The sequence below is a fragment of the Nerophis lumbriciformis genome, linkage group LG04, assembly GCF_033978685.3.
Source record: "Nerophis lumbriciformis linkage group LG04, RoL_Nlum_v2.1, whole genome shotgun sequence".
NCBI classification, from domain to species: domain Eukaryota; kingdom Metazoa; phylum Chordata; class Actinopteri; order Syngnathiformes; family Syngnathidae; genus Nerophis; species Nerophis lumbriciformis.
This window is the reverse complement of record NC_084551.2, coordinates 44,532,532-44,552,050: the sequence shown is the minus strand read 5'-3', so window position 1 is coordinate 44,552,050 and position 19,519 is coordinate 44,532,532. Positions and strand designations below refer to the sequence as shown.

The 19,519-nt window shown below is 40.5% G+C and overlaps 1 protein-coding gene across 2 annotated transcripts in view; it reads right to left on the bottom strand.

The window, feature by feature from the left end:
• The window catches only part of tap1 (transporter 1, ATP-binding cassette, sub-family B (MDR/TAP)), a 32,255-nt gene extending 25,060 nt beyond the window's left edge, over positions 1 to 7,195 (bottom strand). Inside the window, exons 1-2 of one of the 2 annotated variants that reach the window (XM_061956125.1) lie at positions 7,066 to 7,195; positions 3,636 to 3,947 (exon numbers count right to left, since the gene is read on the bottom strand). In XM_061956125.1, the coding sequence (XP_061812109.1) occupies positions 3,636 to 3,944 (309 nt within the window). In that variant the 5' untranslated portion in view covers positions 3,945 to 3,947; positions 7,066 to 7,195. Of the gene's footprint in view, positions 1 to 3,635; positions 3,948 to 6,701; positions 6,929 to 7,065 lie in introns of those variants that run through there. The other variant, XM_061956118.1, reaches the window with a different exon arrangement.
• Between the last annotated feature and the right edge of the window lie 12,324 nt (positions 7,196 to 19,519).

The following is a 19,519-nucleotide window of genomic DNA, read 5'->3' as shown; positions in this document are numbered from 1 at the left end:
ATACGTCACGTGTGCAATGTCACACGCTCCCGCGTAGCAGAGAGGTAGCGACATGGTAACATTAGCTGTGATGCTAACTGTGCAGTGCGGGTGGTAATACGAGAGAAAGAAGGTGCGAATCTGGTAACAAATGAAGGAAGAATTAATTCCCAAGAAAAACAGCTCACGGTCCATCGTCTGGCGGTTTGGCTTCAAGCGGGAAGATATCGAACAAGTATGCGGCAAAAGCGTTGCTACAAAAAGTAGCACCTCCTGCTAATGTAGCATAATTTGAAAAGTCACTCGCTCGAGAATGAAGAGTGCTTGAAACTCCGCATGTCAACATCTCCGTTCGGTGCCACACCAACAAAATGCCGAAGCAACTATTTCCACATCCACACCGTATGAAAAAAATAGTCAACAACAGAAGGAGATAACGTCCGCAGGAACCTACCACATAGCGAAGGACATATACTATTTGATATGCAGCTCATTTTTATGTGACACTTATTTAAATAACTTGTGTGACATCATGCACTTTATTTGTTTTATGCTATTGTAGTGGCGTTCTGTACAAAAGGTACACTTTAATTTAGTGTTGTTTTGATATGTCATCTTAGTGACAGCATGCACAAAAGTGCACTTATAGCTTGTTTTAAAATGTCACTGACAATCTTGCACTTTCTGTTTTGGAAATTACATGAATGTTTGTGCCACTGCTTAGTAACTGTTTAATAAATACACTTTTGGTAAATTTACTTAGTTGTGATTTGCCTCTCTGCATGAAAGTTTAAAATAAGCATATATGAATGCAGTATGAACAAGAATGTTTTAATGTAGACACATAGAATCATCATATTGCTGTGATTATATGAATCAAGTGTTCATTCAAGACAAGGCAAAATATCGAGATATATATCGCGTATCGCGACATGGCCTAAAAATATCGAGATATTAATAAAAAGCCATATCGCCCAGCCCTACTGAGAAGGTTGAGGAATGCTAATCAAACACTTATTTGGAACATCCCACAGGTGAACAGGCAGTGCCATGATTGTGCATAAAAGCAGCTTCCATGAAATGCTCAGTCATTCACAAACAAGAATGGGACGAGGGTCACCACTTTGTGAACAAATGCGTGAGCTGTTGCAAGGAATTTAAGGATTTCACCATCTACGGTGCGTAAAATCATCAAAAGAGAAAGAAGAAAGAATACAAATTGTCAGCCAATATAAATATATTGGGTTAATAATAGATTCAGAGCTTTCCTTTAAAACCCATATTGGCAAATTGTGTAAAATAATCCAATTTAATCTCGCAAATTTTCGTACAATTCGAAATGAAATGTCAACTGAAGCTGCAAAATTGTATTTGCATTCGATAATTTTCAGCCACTTCAACTATTGCCTGACCAGTTGGTCTCAGGCTGGTCAGAGTTAAAAAAAAACCTTTGGAAATCTTGTCCAAAAAAGCAATTAAGGTTATGGATAAAAACCTAGGCACTATCATCACTGTGCCATTCAAAAAAAATACAGTATTTTAAACTGGGACAGTCTTCACACATTTGCAGATTTAAAACTGACCTATAAAGTACTGCATGAATTGGCTCTAGATCCTCTGGCAGAGTTCAACAGCCAAAGAAACAGCCGTGAGCGTTTTCACTCGAGGCTCTGTCAGAGGTGAGTGTTATATTCCTCTGCGCAGGAGCACTTTCAGTAAGTCGGCCTGGTCAGTAAGGAGTGCAAATGTGTGGAACTCAGTACCTGAAGACGTTAAACTGGTCAATACATACAAGGCCTTCACAAAATAATTTAAAATGTGGCTTATCAACGCCGACAGCTGCAAGCACTAAAAGATGAGCCTGTTTTGATGCTAAGATAAATGTTATGTTGTTGTATTGTATTTTTTATTACACACTTATATCGTATATGTATTGTGTGCTTTCTTTCTTTTTCTCTTTTTCTTTGAAATTGTAATTTTACTGCCTTTTTCACATCATGGCCAGGGGACTACAGATGAAAACTAGCCTTCTGGCTAATTCTGGCTTTTTTAACGATGTGTAGTCATGTGTTTTATGAAATTGCATTGTCCCCTTTGAAATAAAGTAATCTTAAAAAAGGTTCAGAGAATCTGGAGAAATCACTGCATGTAAGCAGCAAGGCTGAAAACCAACATTTAATGCCCGTGACCTTCGATCCCTCAGGCGGTACTGCATCAAAAAAACGACATCCGTGCGTAAAGGATATCACCACATGGGCTCATGAACACTTCACAAAACCACTGTCAGTAACTACGGTTTGTCGCTACATCTGTAAGTGCAAGTTAAAACTCTACTATGCAAAGCAAATGCCATTTATCAACACCCAGAAACGCCGCCGGCTTTGCAGGGCCCGAGCTCATCTAAGATGGACTGATGCAAAATGGAAAAGTGTTCTGTGGTCTGACGAGTCCACATTTCAAATTGTTTTGGGAAACTGTGGACATCGTGTCATCTGGAACAAAGAGGAAAAGACCCATCTGGATTGTTATAGGCGCAAAGTTCAAAAGCCAGCATCTGTGATGGTATCCATCCATCCATTTTCTACCGCTTATTCCCTTTGGGGTCGCGGGGGGCGCTGGAGCCTATCTCAGCTACAATCGGGCGGAAGGCGGGGTACACCCTGGACAAGTCGCCACCTCATCGCAGGGCCAACACAGATAGACAGACAACATTCACACTCACATCTACACACTAGGGCCAATTTAGTGTTGCCAATCAACTTATCCCCAGGTGCATGTCTTTGGAGGTGGGAGGAAGCCGGAGTACCCGGAGGGAACCCACGCAGTCACGGGGAGAACATGCAAACTCCACACAGAAAGATCCCGAGCCCGGGATTGAACCCAAGACTACTCAGGACCTTCGTATTGTGAGGCAGATGCACTAACCCCTCTGCCACACCCCTATACCATCTGTGATGGTATAGAGGTGTATTAATGCCCAAGGCATGGGTAACTTACACATCTGTAAAGGCACCATTAATGCTGAAAGGTACATACAGGTTTTGGAGCAAGATATGTTGCCATCCAAGTAACGTTATTATGGACGCGCCCCTGCTTATTTCAGTAAGACAATGCAAAGCCACATTTTGCACGTGTTACAAAAGCGTGGCTTCGTAGTAAAAGAGTGCGGGTACTAGACTGGCCTGCCTGTAGTTCAGACCTGTCCCCCATTGAAAATGTGTGGCGCAATTTGAAGCGTAAAATACCACAACAGAGACCCCGGACTGTTAAATAACTTAAGCTGTACGTCAAGCAAGAATGGGAAATAATTCCACCTGAAAAGCTTCAAATATTGGTCTCCTCAGTTCCCAAACGTTACTGAGTGTTGTTAAGAGGAAATGCAATGTAACCCAGTGGTAAAAATGCCCTTGTGCCAACTTTTTTGCAATGTGTTCCTGCCATTAAATTCTAAGTTAATGATTATTTGCAACAAAAACAAAATGTTTCTCAGTTCGAACATTAAATATCTTGTCTTTGCTGTCTATTCAATTGAATATAAGTTGAAAAGGATTTGCAAATAATTGTATTCTGTTTTAATTTACGAATTACACGACATGCCAACTTCACTGGTTTTGGGTTTTGTATTTGATACAGAGCAAATCTTTAGGTCTACTCACCCTCTCCCAGGAGTGCCATCCCCACGCCTCCTCCTCGGTGGAACACCCCAGCCCGGAGAGAAGGCCCACGTACGCGGGGAAGTGCAAGCAAAGCACCAACAGACTGCTCGCCCACGAGAGCCCTCCTCCACAGGAAGCGCAGGACACAAGCAGGAGGAGGCTGGCCCTGGTCAGCCCTCCTGCCCACATGGCGACCAGCACCGAACATGGGAGGGGCGCCGAGAGCTGCAGGAGGCGGAGGCCGCGCACCACGCAGGCGTCCACGCACAGCAAGAGCAGAGGGAAGAGGAGGTGGCACAGTTTCTGCATCACCTGGAAGCGCAGGAGCGGATAAACGAGTGAATGCACCCCTCAACACAATTTGCACTTTTGAGAGATATTCATACAAAAAAGTTGTTATTGTGCTTGTATTACGCTCAAGTAAAATGAGACTATAAAATAGCATATATTATACTTCGGGCTGTCAAACTAACGAGTTAACGCCTGTGATTAATTACAAAATAATATCACAATAATTATGAACACACTTGGATAAATCATGCAATTTATTTTGACCTGACAAGTTGTTTTTTTTACCTTAATTGTATACGTTCAGTGATAAGATCAATGCATATGTCAGTACAAAAATGAGTGAGGAGACGTCGACTGTCACTCCAAAATGCAACCTGAGAATATTTAGATAAAACTGTTCCCAAGTTTTGGTCAAATAAACGACATGCATTCAAGTAAAATGTTTGAAAACGTTCCGAGACGACATTCTAACAATAAAATTGGATTTGTGTACCAATATAGGGGGTCTTTTCTTAAGCAAATTTTTTTATGCATGCAAATAATCACCGGTGATTAATCATGATTAATCCAAGTTCCATTTAGGTTAATTTGTGTATTAGTTTTGTGGACACAGAATTTATGTAACTGAATTTTTGCGTTTAAATTTTGTGAACTTTATTTTTTTACATTAAATTAAAGGTGACAATTTCATTGAATAAAAATTCAGCGATAAAAAAAATCTTTGTAAAAAAAATTAATATACAAACGTGTATAAACATTCTGTGTAAAAAATTCAGTACATTACATTTCAGTGCATAAATATTTATTGCTTCAAAACTCAAGACACACTTTTGGTAAATTAAGACTGAAGCACCTGGTTCTGAGACCGGATTGATTGCATCAGTCTTACGGTAATTTATCGGAAGTGTGTCTTGAGCATTAAAGCAACAAACATTTCTGCACTAAATTTTATACACTGAATAGTTTTACACATAATTTTTTCATACACTGATTTTTTTATACTGAATTTTTACACACTGAATTTGAAAACACTGTATTTTGACAAACAGAATTTTTAAAAACACACATTTTCCTCACACATTCAATGATGTAAAGACATATAATAAATAAAATACATTCAGCTCACAAAATTGAAATGCAAAATATTCAGTGACATAAATTCAGTGTGCACAAAAAGCTTTCATAATAAAGATACAAATGAACCTCCATAAAATTCCAAAATGTGATTAATCTGTTAAAAAAAATTCTAATTTGACAGCAAATTATAGTATATGATAATATAAAACTACACCAAATTTAGATGTCAACATCAATTGCAAACTTTGAAAGGAAATATTTTAACACAAGTAAAAAAATATTATATATATTTTTTAAATAATCAAATAGAAAAAAAAAGTCAGTGACCTTTTTTATTGCAATTTTGATTTACTAGCTTTTAATACCCTTTAAAGCTTTACTGACAATGCATATATATATATTTTTTAATAACCGCAGTGCACATATAAGATTATGTAGTGCAGGTGTGTCGGACTGGTTTTCACTGAGGGCCACGTCGTAGTTATGGCTGCCTTTGGAGGGCCACTTGTAATAGTAAATATTTACCACAAGTCAGTGTCCACAAGTATTATTATTTTTGCAAAAATAAATAAATAAATAAATAAATAAATAAATAATAATAATAATAATAATAATAATAAATATATATATATATATATATATATATATACATATATAAAAGTTAAAGTTAAAGTCCCAACGATAGTCACACACACACTAGGTGTGGTGAAATTTGTCTTCTGCATTTGACCCAACCCCATGTTAACCCCCTGGGAGGTGAGGGGAGCAGTGAGCAGCAGTGGTGATATAATTCCAACCCTTGATGCTGAGTGCCAAGCAGGGAGGCAATGGGTCCCATTTTTATAGTCTTTGGTATGACTCGGTTTGAATTCACAACCTTCCAGTCTCAGGGCGGACACTCAAACCACAAGGCCACTTGTATGTGTATATATATATATATATATATATATATATATATATATATATATATATATATATATATATATATATATACATATATATATATATATACATATATATATATATATATATATATATATATATATATATATATATATATATATATATATATAATATAATATAATACGGTAAATAATAATATATTTGTTGCATGATCAGATAATATAAAAATATTACAGTTTAAAATATGTGCAATTTAAAGCATTACATACATTTTGTCTGTCAAAAGAACAAATAGATTTAGTAAACAATTTTTTTTTAAAGTACTTTATTGACAGACATTATGTCCAGGCTTTCGGGTCTTGAGTTGAACACCTGTGATGTAGTGTATTATAGTGGCTATATATATTTTTTCACACTGTATATGTTGTTTTCTAATGATTATATATTTTTATAAAATCAGTATAAACATTGTTATTTTACATAGTTGTTGTTTTTGCCCTGCTTTAAGTTTTTTTTGCACACTACGTACTGTCAAGCTAGCTGATTACATTAGGACAATATAAAGTTTTGCTATTTAGAACTTTTTCTTGGACAAATGTATACATTACAGTCAAGTTTTGTCATTTCGATTGACATATTCAACCGTTTTCACTTTCGTTTTCTCCTCCAAGTCAATCATTGTGTTTCTTTGAAACGAGGAAGTTCACGCAAATAAGCATTCACACAGATACTCGAATATGTGCACAAACATAAACGTACAGTAATGATTACATGAAGAGAATGTACTGTACTTACTGTAAATACAGTAGTACTCGCTGAATGGGACACGAGTTCTCTTCGAAGTCAAAGTTATTGCGTTTAGGGTTCAAACAGTTGTGGTCGTTTTAAATTGACATACAAAAATCCCGAGAGAAACGAACAAATTTTAAGAAGCAGCTTCTGACCTCCGACGACGTAGTCAAAATGAAAGTGAAAACTGTGGGACGCGTCACGGACTATATCCTGTGTTTATAGCGACACTACTAGGCCAGGAGAAGTACTGCATCTGCTATGAGTGAGGTTTTTTGTACAATTGCTCACATGTTTGTTGTTATGGGAATGTATACACGCACACAAACCTTCTAATAATGAACTCAAATGTCTCGTGAAGACAAAATACCTGTCCTCATGTAGAAGGGTGGTCCTCGGCTGAGCCGTGTCGAGAGGGAGTATGGCCAACCCGGTTTCAAAATTGGGACCAAACATGGCGGCCATTAGTCATGTGAGGGGCTTTTGACCAATCAGAGAGCGTATTGGCCAGACAATCTCCTAAATGGTTGGTTAAAAGCTCATCACGTGACTAAGAGCGCCATGTTTGATCCTATCTTTGAAAGCGAGTCGGCCATACTCTCTCTATAAACACGGCTTTGTATTTTTCTGCCATTTAAATGTGTAATTCTTGAAGAAATTCGTCATAAATTTGAATATCAAATACATATCGACGTAGAATTTAAAAATGTATTGTTGTTGGAATCAAATTAAGAACGTCTGCAACTACCCTATCAAAAATACGAAATGGTTCCTTCCACCTGGATGGCGGCAAACCAAGCTTCTGTCACGCCAAATTTCTTCCCCCTGTCACGCCAAATTTCTTCCCCCCGACAAACCCCCCCCCCCCCATTTACTTCCGGGGTCATTTCTTCTTACGTCATTTCCTTTTACTTACGTCATTTCCTCTTACGTCATTGACAGCGATCGATAGAATCCAAATCTCCTGAAAATGGTAGTGTCACTGAATGACACGTGTCTATATCTTTCCCAGGGGACCTATGTCAAACACCAGTAGGCTTCGAAAAATTCCAGGCGGAGCGTTAGGGAACATTTCTGGCGGAGTGTTAGGGCCGCTGCTGGGAACTTCTGTCTTCGTGGTAACGTGCAAAAAATATTAATTAATATATAATACTGTTAAATGTCTGTACTTTAAATCAACATTGACCCCGGAAGTAAATGGGGGGGAAGGTTTTTGTAGGGGGAAGAAATTTGGCGTGACACTTGTCACACTTCACTCAACCCTAGGACGTTAAGGCCTCCTCAAAGCTCACATTTAGGCTTTACAACACAAAACCAACCAACATTTTGGAACAAGGATGAGGTTATGGAAGAAAAAAAAAGTAAAAATACAATCAATCTATTTGTGGCTGCATAGTGGAAAGTTATCTCCAAAATGTACTTTTGCACAGGCAAAGTAAATGATAAACTCCAGTATCTATTATCATGATTCGTATGCGCCACTGATGATAATCCTATGTGTATCAGCTAATTTTTACTTTGTACTCTGAAGTAAAGCGAAAATGTGCCTGATTTATGATTATATTTAAGTGAATAATCGCTTAAATAATAATAATATGATCATTTCAATTTATATTCTCTTTTCAAAACAAAACCACATTTTAGGGGTTTTATATAAATATGATCTAGATGTGTTAATCACATCTTTCAAATGTAAAAAAGAAAAGAAAAAGGGTTTTACATGAGTTTTAAAAAGCTGGTTTCAAACAAATTCATGCAATACATTTTTTCAGGGCATGTAAACATACCAAGTATGTGTGTTTGAGGTGGGTTTAAAGTGGGATAGGTGCCTTAGGCTACTGCATCCGGGCTGCGTGTCTGGAGCTTCTGGGACCCACCGTCCATCCCTTCCGGGTGCCCGTCTTTGGTTGGGGCCTGCTGGGTCTAGTCCCCGCATCTATTGTGGCAGCTTGGTGGACTGCAAGGTATTCCGCGGTGCTGCAGGTCGGCCAGCTGCTGGCCTTGTGTGTGTCAGCCTGTCTGTGATCTTCTTTTAATATTTATTTTTAATATATATATATATATATATATATATATATATATATATATATATTTTTTTTTTTTTTTTTTTTAATTTAAATTATTATTATTATTAAAACATTTTATTAATATTTTATTAATATTATTATTACTTTTATTTATTTTTTTCCCCCCTTCGACAGGGCAGTTGCTGGTTGTTCCATCTCCATCGTAGGGGTCCCTGCAGGTGGAGTGGGTGGTTCCCGTGGCCCCGTGCTGGGCGGTCCTGCGGTAGCCGACCTGGGTGGGGTGACCTGGGGGGGACCCGGTTGCTGGTTGGGCTGGGGCGGTCTTCCCGTCCGGTTGCGGAGAGCCTCTGGGCCCCTCGGATGGGGAGTACCGCCTTTCTGCCCGTGTGGGGTGTGGTCTCTCACTGCCGGGCGCGTCTCTCTACAGCAGGGGCAGGGCGCGTCTCTCTACAGCAGGGGTCGGGAACCTTTTTGGCTGAGAGAACCATGAAAGCCAAATATTTTAAAATGTATTTCCGTAAGAGCCATATACTATTTTTTAACACTGAATACAACTAAATGCGTGCATTTTTAAGTAAGACCACAATTTTTAGAGTATAATAAGTCTCTTATTCTTTTTAATAACATTGTTATTCTGAAGCTAATCAATAACAAATTAAATACTTCTTACCATAAATGCGACTTCTTGAACAGGTGCGGTAGAAAACGGATGGATGGATTAAAATACATGAGAATGTTTTATATTTTGAACGTTATTTTTAACACTGTGATTACCAGCGGAATCATTCATTACTTATCGTGTTAAGCAATGTCAGCAAAGATTTATCTGAGAGCCAGATGCAGTCTACAAAAGAGCCACATCTGGCTCGAGAGCCATAGGTTCCCTACCCCTGGTCTACGGCCTGCTCTTCCAGGCTGCACGGTGGGCCAGGCTCTATGGTTCCTGTCGCTGGCCGGCCAGGCTGCGTGGGGCCGGTGGTCCCTCCTTCCCTGGGCGCCACACCTGCTGTTTTGGGTTGGGCTCTCTGGGTGGCTGGGGCCGTACTCTGGCTCTCGCACATACTGGGAGTCAAATTTATTATACATACAAATACACATATGTATTCACATACACACAATTATTCATACATATATACATACATACGCACACACATAGGTACCTACGCTCCCACATACATACACAAATAGAGTACATACCTACACATTCAAAGGTCGTACATCCACACGCACATTCACTGTACAAACATACATATACATAATCACGTTTCATCAAACATATATTAACGTTGTTGCCCTACGGGAAACTGGGTAACACATGGGACACTGACAAGCTTAACCTATTGTAACTATAACAATCTACAAGGTTAATATAGTTGGTCTTACGGCGCATGCGCATACTGTCATTCCATCCGCTGCTGGAGCAGCAAGAAGCTCCGCTAAGAGAGCAGCCGGACACACCCCTGCGCGCCCTGCTCAGACTGCGGCCACGTGACTACACGGCCGCGGGCAATCTGCAATCTGCGCACCTGGATCTGATGAGCCTCAGCAGTATAAAGACCAACGCAGCAGATGATCCAGTGCCGGAACATAGTTCTCTGTTCACAGTAAGCTTCGCGTCTCTGGCTCCTCTCCTGTGTCTGCTCTCCTTGTTCCCTCGCTCCTTGTGCTGACTTGTCCCTGTCGTGTCCCTGTTCCCGCAGTATTCCCTCTCGCCTTAGAAGTGAGCTGTGCGCCTCACTTCTCTGGATTTCCCTCTGGACCCTGACTGCCTCCCTCGATCCTCGACTTCCCTCGCTTTGGACCCGGACCTCAGGATGCCTCTCTCCAGCCCCACGGACCTCACGCTTGGATCACGGACCACTTTTTGCCCGACCGCTTTGGACTTGTTGGGGCGGTATGGCTCGGTTGGTAGAGTGGCCGTGCCAGCAACTTGAGGGTTGCAGGTTCGATCCCCGCTTCTGCCAACCTAGTCACTGCCGTTGTGTCCTTGGGCAAGACACTTTACCCACCTGCTCCCAGTGCCACCCACACTGGTTTAAATGTAACTTAGATATTGGGTTTCACTATGTAAAAGCGCTTTGAGTCACTAGAGAAAAGCGCTATATTGAGGGATTTTTTTTTTTTTTTTTTTCACCTTCTTCATCCAAAACACACACTAACAACAAACTCCTGGTAAATAATATCTTCTTAATTCCTGCACATAATCTTGCATACACACACATTGTCTTTTAATTTTCCTTAGGGAACTCTTCTGAAGGAATCAATAAAGTACTATCTATCTATCTATCTATAGTAGCATACACACTCCACTCACTCATCAAAAGCTCAATAAACCCTGTTGAGCGAGACTTCCTGTGTCGTGCCGTCTCCTTCCCCCTTGTTGTACATAACAGTTGGCTTATCTTTCTTCCCCTCCATTTATCTGCTTTCTTTTGTATTTCAAGTTATTATTACATATATGTATTGTTGCATTTGAACAATTGTATAGTTGATAATAGAGGTGTGGAGGGGGCGTGGTCCACGCGTCTCCTGCGGGCAGGGCGTGTGCAGGAGCAGGCTATGAAGCAGCTGACAGGTGAGTGGATATCCCACCTAAATAAGACCCTGAATACCATGATCCATAAGTTTACGCACGAGGACAAACCAAATTGGGATAAATGGCTGGATCCCCTAATGTTTGGAATGCGGGAGGTACCCCAGGCCTCCACAGGCTTTGCGCCTTTTGAATTATTATACGGCAGTAAGCCGTGCGGTGTGTTGGATGTAATTAAGGAAAGCTGGGAGGAGGGTCCAAGCTCCAGCAAAAACGAAATTCAGTACGTCATGGACATGCGAGCAAAACTCCACACGGTGGGGCACTTGTCACGCAAGAATTTGCTCCGCGCCCAGGAACGTCAGCAACGCGCGTATAACAGGGGGACTCAGATAAGAAAATTTTCACCGGGAGAAAAAGTGCTTGTGTTAATTCCAACATCCAGCTCGAAATTACTTGCCCGGTGGCAAGGACCCTTCAAGGTCACACGGCAAGTGGGTGATGTGGATTACGAGGTTCGACGCTCGGACCGGGGCGGAGACACTCAAATTTACCATCTAAACCTACTGAAAGCATGGAAGGAGGCAGAGCCTGCTTCCATGGTAACGGTGGTTAAAGAGGAGGAGAAGTTCGGGCAAGAGGTCCCGCGCTCTGCCCCGCCCTCTCCCCGCCCCTGTGACAATTTGCTCACGTTAGCGCAAAAAGCGGATGTTGCCAAGCTGCAGCGGCGATTTTCTGATGTGTTCTCCTCTTGGCCTGGCCGCACAAACTTCATCCAGCATCATATTGAGACCAGCCCGGGGGTTACGGTGCGATCTCGGCCATACAGGCTCCCCGAACACAAACGCAAAGTGGTTCGGGAGGAATTAAAATCCATGCTGGAATTGGGGGTAATAGAAGAACCCCACAGTGCGTGGTGCAGCCCCATCGTTCTGGTAGGGAAGAAGGATGGGTCTGTGCGGTTCTGTGTGGATTACCGCAAGGTGAATGAAATATCACGTTTTGACGCGTACCCAATGCCTCGGGTCGACGAGCTCCTGGATCGGCTGGGCATTGCTCGTTTTTTCACGACTACTGGCAGATTCCCTTGTCACCAGAGTCCCGGGAAAAAAAACTTTTTTTTCCACTCCGGAAGGTTTATACCAATTTGTGACACTTCCGTTTGGTTTGTTCGGTGCGCAAGCCACTTTGCAGTGCCTCATGGACCAGGTGCTGCGCCCTCACGCGGCTGCCTACCTAGATGACGTCATCATCCAGAGTAGTGGCTGGGAAGAGCACATGCGGCGGGATGGGGCAGTGCTCGAGTCCTTGAGGCAGGCGGGGCTCACCGCCAATCCAGCAAAGTGCGCAGTTGGCTGGAGGGAAGTACAGTATTTGGGGTACCACTTGGGAGGGGGGCAGGTGCGACCGCAGGTAGACAAGACGGCGGCGACCGCAGCCTGTCCACCCCCAAAGACGAAAAAAGAGGTGAGGCAGTTTTTGGGTCTGGCGGGCTACTACCGCCAGTTCATTCCCCGGTTTGCAGACCTGACCAGCCCACTGACTGACCTCACCCGAAAGGATGCTCCAGATCTGGTCCAGTGGACGGAGCAGTGCCAGCGGGTGTTCGAGAAGGTAAAGACAGCACTCTGCGTGGAGCCGGTACTGCACATGCCTAACTTTGCCATCCCCTTCTGTCTGCAGGCGGACGTATCGGGCAGGGGACTGGGGGCGGTGCTGTCCCGGGGGGGGAGAGCGTCGACTGCCCCGTACTGTACATCAGCCGGAAACTCTCGGACCGGGAGGCGAGGTACAGCACAGTGGAGAGGGAGTGCCTCGCCATCTGGTGAGCGGTCGGGGCCCTCCGTACTACCTGTTGGGACGCTCGGACCACAAACCACTCCAGTGGCTCCACCACATGAAGGATGCCAACGCGCGGATCACCCGGTGGTACCTCGTGTTGCAACCCTACAACTTCCGGGTGGTCCACAGACCGGGTACGCAGATGGTCGTGGCTGACTTCCTCTCGAGCTCCTCTAGGGAGGGGGGGGAGTGGGCGTGGCCAGACGGCTGCCCGGCCTGAGACTGGTGGTGGAGGCATGTGGAGGGGGCGTGGTCCACGCGTCTCCTGCGGGCACGAGAAAGAAGCACAAGACACAACGCACGAGAGAGCGAAATAAAGACTTGTCAAACCTGGCATCCGGGCTCTGCAGCCATTTCTGTTGGTCCGAAAGAACCCACAAAGGAAAGACTTTCACAAGAGGTAATTATTGTTATTATTCATTATCAATAGTGCTATTTCTATTGGTATTTGTATTGCTCCATTTGTAGTGTAATAATGTTCATTGTCATTTCTGTATTATTTATTTCACTACCTGCTTCTTTATTATCACTTTTACCATCATATTTGTACATATCCTATTTGCTGATGTTGTTCTGTTGTTGTTGTTGTTGTTATTGTTATTGTTGTGTTTGCTGTTGTTGTCGTCTCTCTGTCTTATCCCCCTTCTGTCCCCGCGATTTCCCCCTCTGTCTTTTTTTCCTTCTCTTTATATTCCCTCCTGCTCCGGCCTGGCTGCACCAAATAATAATATAAATCCATTTATGGTGTACCCCGCCTTCCGCCCATGTGCAGCTGAGATAGGCTCCAGCACCCCCGCGACTCCGAAAGGGACAAGCGGTAGAAAATGGATGGATGGATGGATTGACAAATAAGGCAACAAGAGAAGTATCCCACACTTCTCTTTTGTAAAGTAAATTTGTACAGCCAATATGGGCATCTACATCAACAATATGATTTGCCTGAGTAGTCATGTCTCAAAATACAGCATGGAACTCTGCCAGTCATCTGTCAGTCCTTTACAGATGTTGGAGTTGTAAATTTGATCATTTTCTTAAAAAATCTGTAACCTTCGGGCTAACCTAGCATGACATTAAAATGTGAGCGAAATGTTAGCATGTAGCTAACATAGCTATGCTAGTGTTGCTAATGTTTGTTCTCCTTCTATCCCACTCCTTATTGTTATGTGGTTGTATGGCATCCATAATTACGTTGTGTATTCGCTGGGGTTTGTCTGTTTGTTGGTTAGCAACATAACTCAAAAAGGAATGGTTAGACGGAAATTTCAGAAACTGGAGAAGGCACACGTATTTACATTTTTGGGAGTTTTCTTTTTACTGTTTAGTTAGTACCATGACTTTAGCCACCTCATTACTTAGTTTGTGTTACGATTCCTTATGGCGCTAGTTGTTGTGACCTCAAGATACGGAGACTGAAGATGACTGTTGTGGCAAAATTATATTTTAGTAATCACTTGTCTAAACCACAATTTAGAGTTGCTTCACCACAACTGCCTTTGTCCAAAGGTAAAGAACATCTTTATGGCCCTGATGAATTCCTGGAGCCCATCGGAGACAGCTCTACCCCCACCTTATCCGAGCATAGGACAAAGACGACTGTGATGTCTTAATTGCCTTAACCAATGCTTAGCCAAAATATCCCCATCCACAATCAGATAGTTTGTATTTGCTCATCCTCTTCCTCGTCTCTCTTCCTCACCCCAACTTAAGGACGGTACAATTCACCCAACCCCTACCCTCTCTCCTCACTCATTTCATAAGGATCTTAAAAGTTTTCTTTATCTCTCTCTCTTGTTTTTTTCCGGAAGCAGCGTAAACTTACCTCTCCGTAATCTGAAGTTTATTTGAGATCTCAAATAAATACTTAAAAGACCTTCCCAGCAGGCACAAGACATTGATACAACGTTGATTATACATACATGTCCTTTAAAACTGACTTTGAAACAACATTGCAAAATAGTTGTATTTTTAAATTGAGACAACGTTGATGTCCAACTTTAATTCCACGTTGTTTGTTGGGAAATTACCAAAATTCAATGGTCAAATCAACGTCGGAACCCAACATTCATTAAACGTTGTCAAAAAGCATGTTGTTTCAACGTTAGGTTTGAGTTGCCCAACATCAGGACCTAATTTAACAAGTTCCCAATGTTGTTTTAACGTCTTGTGCCTGCTGGGTCAGCTTTCTCCGGACATTTCTTTCATTGACCACGGAAATATCCAAAACATGACGTGCAGGTAAAGAGCCTGTTATAACTACTACTCAGGACAAGTGCAGCTGGGAAGTGCACAAGAGGCACAACACAGCATAAACACTCATGGAACAAACAATGCAGTACAACTCATACGAGGATCCAGCCTGGACCATAGCGTGGGGCTGGCCTATAAGCCCTCTGATTAGCGACCAGAGGCAGATGAGTCTTCTGATCACTTCCTGTCAATGAGAAAGGACGCAAAAGAAAAAGGCTCCGCTTCTGCTACCGGAGTTTTTGTTAAGTCTGAAGATTTTGACCACTGATTTGTGATCACAGCCACAGGAGAGTCACCTGGCATCTTCGATCTGATATTGGTCAGTTGAGAGGCACAGATACGCTGAAATAAGGCGAGTTGGAAGAGCCGTTAGCCTCAAGCCAACGGCGCCTTGCCGCAGTTCAAAGCGGTTGCCTGGCAACCAAAAGCTACGGCGAGTTTACAGCTGTTTTAAAGTGATTCCGACGTCGCAGAGTGATATAAGTTGACAGGCTGCAATCTCACAAAAACATCAGAAATAATGAAGCCACTGAAATGGGCAAACAAATAAAGATCCTTCAAGAAGACAACAACATGCTGAGGAATATCATAGATGAAATGGATCAGGATAAACGGATGAATGATATCATCGTGACAGGGCACCGAATTAAACCAAGATCCTATGCGAAAGCTGTGAATAATGAAGGTGAACCAGATGAAATGGATATGGTCTCAGCAGAACAGCAAGTGGTCAACTTTCTGCAATCAAAAGAAATTGAAATTGACATTAATACCATCGAAACATGCATCCCACTGAACGGAAGAAACAACAACGCCACTCCAGTCGTGCTCGTGAAACTTGTAAACAGAAAATCTAAAATGGCATTGCTGAGACAGGGAAAGAAGCTGAAGGGAACAAATGTGTACATGAATGAGCATCTCACAAAATGTAATACTGGAATCGCCAAGAAAGCACGCGACTTGAGAAAGCAGGGAAAAATCCAGGGAACTTGGAGCGCCAACTGTAAAATCTACATCAAGCTGAATGGAGGTCCAGAAGCAAGAGTACTTGCTGTCCATGACATCAAGGACCTGGACAATTTTTAAAGTTTACACAGCTTCCACAACAACGATGATAATGGACTCTGACAGAAAACAAGCACCTAAATTCAGCATCAACACTACTATGTTCCAAGGGACGACTAAACAAGAGGACCTAGATTCAGGATTGCATCCACCTACACTTATAGAGATTATTGAAACAACATCAAAGATTGTTGAACAAGAAAACATGGAACTAAAAAATGTCTGCAACAAAGATCACAAAAACCAGGATTTGGAAAATGATATAGATCCAGATACAAATTTTTTCTCCCACTTCAGTAATAATTGTTTTTATTATACGGATGATCAATATAACAGCAACATTAAATGTGATAACAAATTGTCAATTATTCATTTTAATAGCAGAAGCTTGTATGCAAACTACAACAATATTAAGAACTTTTTGGAACACATCAACGAACCCTTCAAAGTGATTGCTGTCACGGAAACATGGATTGATGATAAAAAAGGAATAGATTTTGATCTGGATGGATATGAACTAAACTACATCAACAGAAACAACAAAAATGGAGGAGTAGCTGTGTACGTGATGAAGAACCTGAACTACAAAGTGGTAAAAAACATGTCATTTGCTATAGATAATATCTTAGAATGTATAACAATTGAAATATGTCAGGAAAAAAGCAAAAACATATTCATCAGTTGTATATATAGATCACCTAAGTCAAGTATAGAAACATTTGAAGAATGGATCAAGGCTACTTACATGGACAATGGGCAAAGAATAATTTTCTTATGTGGTGACTTTAATATTGACTTATTGAACCCTAACAAGCAAAAGTCTATTGATGACTTCATTGATACAATGTACAGCATCAGTTTATATCCTAAAATCACAAAGCCAAGCAGAATTACAGGACACTGTGCCACGCTTATTGATAATATTTTTACCAATGATTTTGATAATAACACTACAAGTGGTCTACTTATAACCGATGTTAGTGATCATCTGCCAGTTTTTACAATATATGATGGAAACTACAAGAAGAACATGGAAGACAAAAGGACATTTCGAAGACTGTGCTGTGGATGATTGCTTTCAAAATTGAGCTACAAAAGCAAGATTGGGACAATGTGTACAATGAAAATGAGGTTGATGAAGCATATGAACATTTCTTAAACAAGTTCATAATACTTTATAACAAACATTGTCCATGGATACAACTCAGTAATAAGCAGAGAAAGAATAATCAACCATGGATGACAAAAGGATTAAAAAATGCTTGTAAGAAGAAGAATACACTATATAGGAAATTTATAGCACAAAGAACTACAGAGGCAGAAATTAAGTACAAAAAGTATAAAAACAAGTTAACATACATACTACGATTATGTAGAAAATAATATTACAGTGAATTATTGGACAAGAACAAAACTAATATGAGAGCAACATGGGGCATCCTCAATAGCATTATTAAAAATGGCACTAAGAGGGACTACCCTCAATACTTCTTAGACGGAAATAAAAAAAATGACAACATAAAGGAAGTAGTTGAAAGCTTCAATAATTATTTTGTAAATATTGGACCAAAATTGGAAGAAAGGATTCCAGACCCATTTTCAATTGAGGACTATAATGATACCATAGAGCGAAATCCCAACTCCATGTTCCTCAGTAATGTGACACAGGAGGAAATAGTTACAATCGTGAAAAAATGTAAATCTAAGACTTCAACTGATTGTAATGAAATTGATATGGAAACGATAAAAAAGGTTATTGAAGAGATCTCAGGACCATTAATGTATATTAGTAACCTATCATTTCAAACAGGTACATTTCCAAACAAAATGAAAATAGCTAAAGTTGCACCAATTTACAAGACTGGCGACAAACATCAATTTACAAACTATAGACCTGTTTCCTTACTTCCACAATTTTCTAAAATCATTGAAAAACTGTTCAATAACAGATTAGAGAGTTTCATAAATAAAAATAGAATACTCGAAGAAAATCAATATGGATACAGAGCTAATGTTTCAACTTCGATGGCTTTAATTGAAATTACAGAAGAAATTACCAATGCTATAGATAATAAAAAATGTGCGGCAGCAGTTTTTATGGATCTAACTAAAGCATTTGACACAATTAATCACAATATTTTAATCAAAAAACTAGAACAATATGGCATCAGAGGGTTAGTCTTAAACTGGATAAGAAGTTATCTAATGAACAGGAAACAATACGTGAAGGTAGGCGAACACACCTCTACAACGCTAAATATATCCTGTGGTGTACCTCAGGGATCAATACTAGGACCTAAATTATTCAATCTATATATAAATGACATTTGTAAAGTTACAAAAGATTTAAAGTTAGTATTATTTGCGGATGATACAACAGCGTTTTGTTCAGGAGAGAACACACAGAAGATACTACAAATAATAACAGAAGAAATTAACAAATTAAAAAGATGGTTTGACAAAAACAGACTATCGTTGAATCTCAGTAAAACTAAAATAATGCTATTTGGTAACAGTAGAAGAGAAAGTCAAACACAAATACAAATAGACGGAATAGAAATTGAAAGAGTAAATGAAACCAAATTTCTAGGTATAATGATTGATGAAATTGAACTGGAAATCTCACGTAAAAAATATACAACATAAAGTAGCAAGAAACACGTCAATAATGAATAAAGCAAAACATGTTCTAGACAAAAAATCACTTCATATTCTCTACTGCTCACTAGTGTTACCATATCTGAGTTATTGTGCAGAAATATGGGGAAATAATTACAAAAGTACACTTCATTCATTAACGGTGTTACAAAAAAGATCAGTTAGAATAATACATAATGTTGGATATAGAGAACACACAAATCCTTTATTTATTGAATCAAAGATACTGAAATTCTACGACATAGTGAATTTGCAAACAGCTAAAATTATACACAAAGCAAACTATAACCTGCTACCCAAGAATATACAACAATTCTTCTCAAAAAAAGAGGAGAAATATAATCTTAGGGAGAAATGTAATTTAAAACATTTGTATGCACGTACAACACTTAAGACCTTCAGTATATCAGTATGTGGAATTAAATTATGGAATGGATTAAGCAAAGCAATCA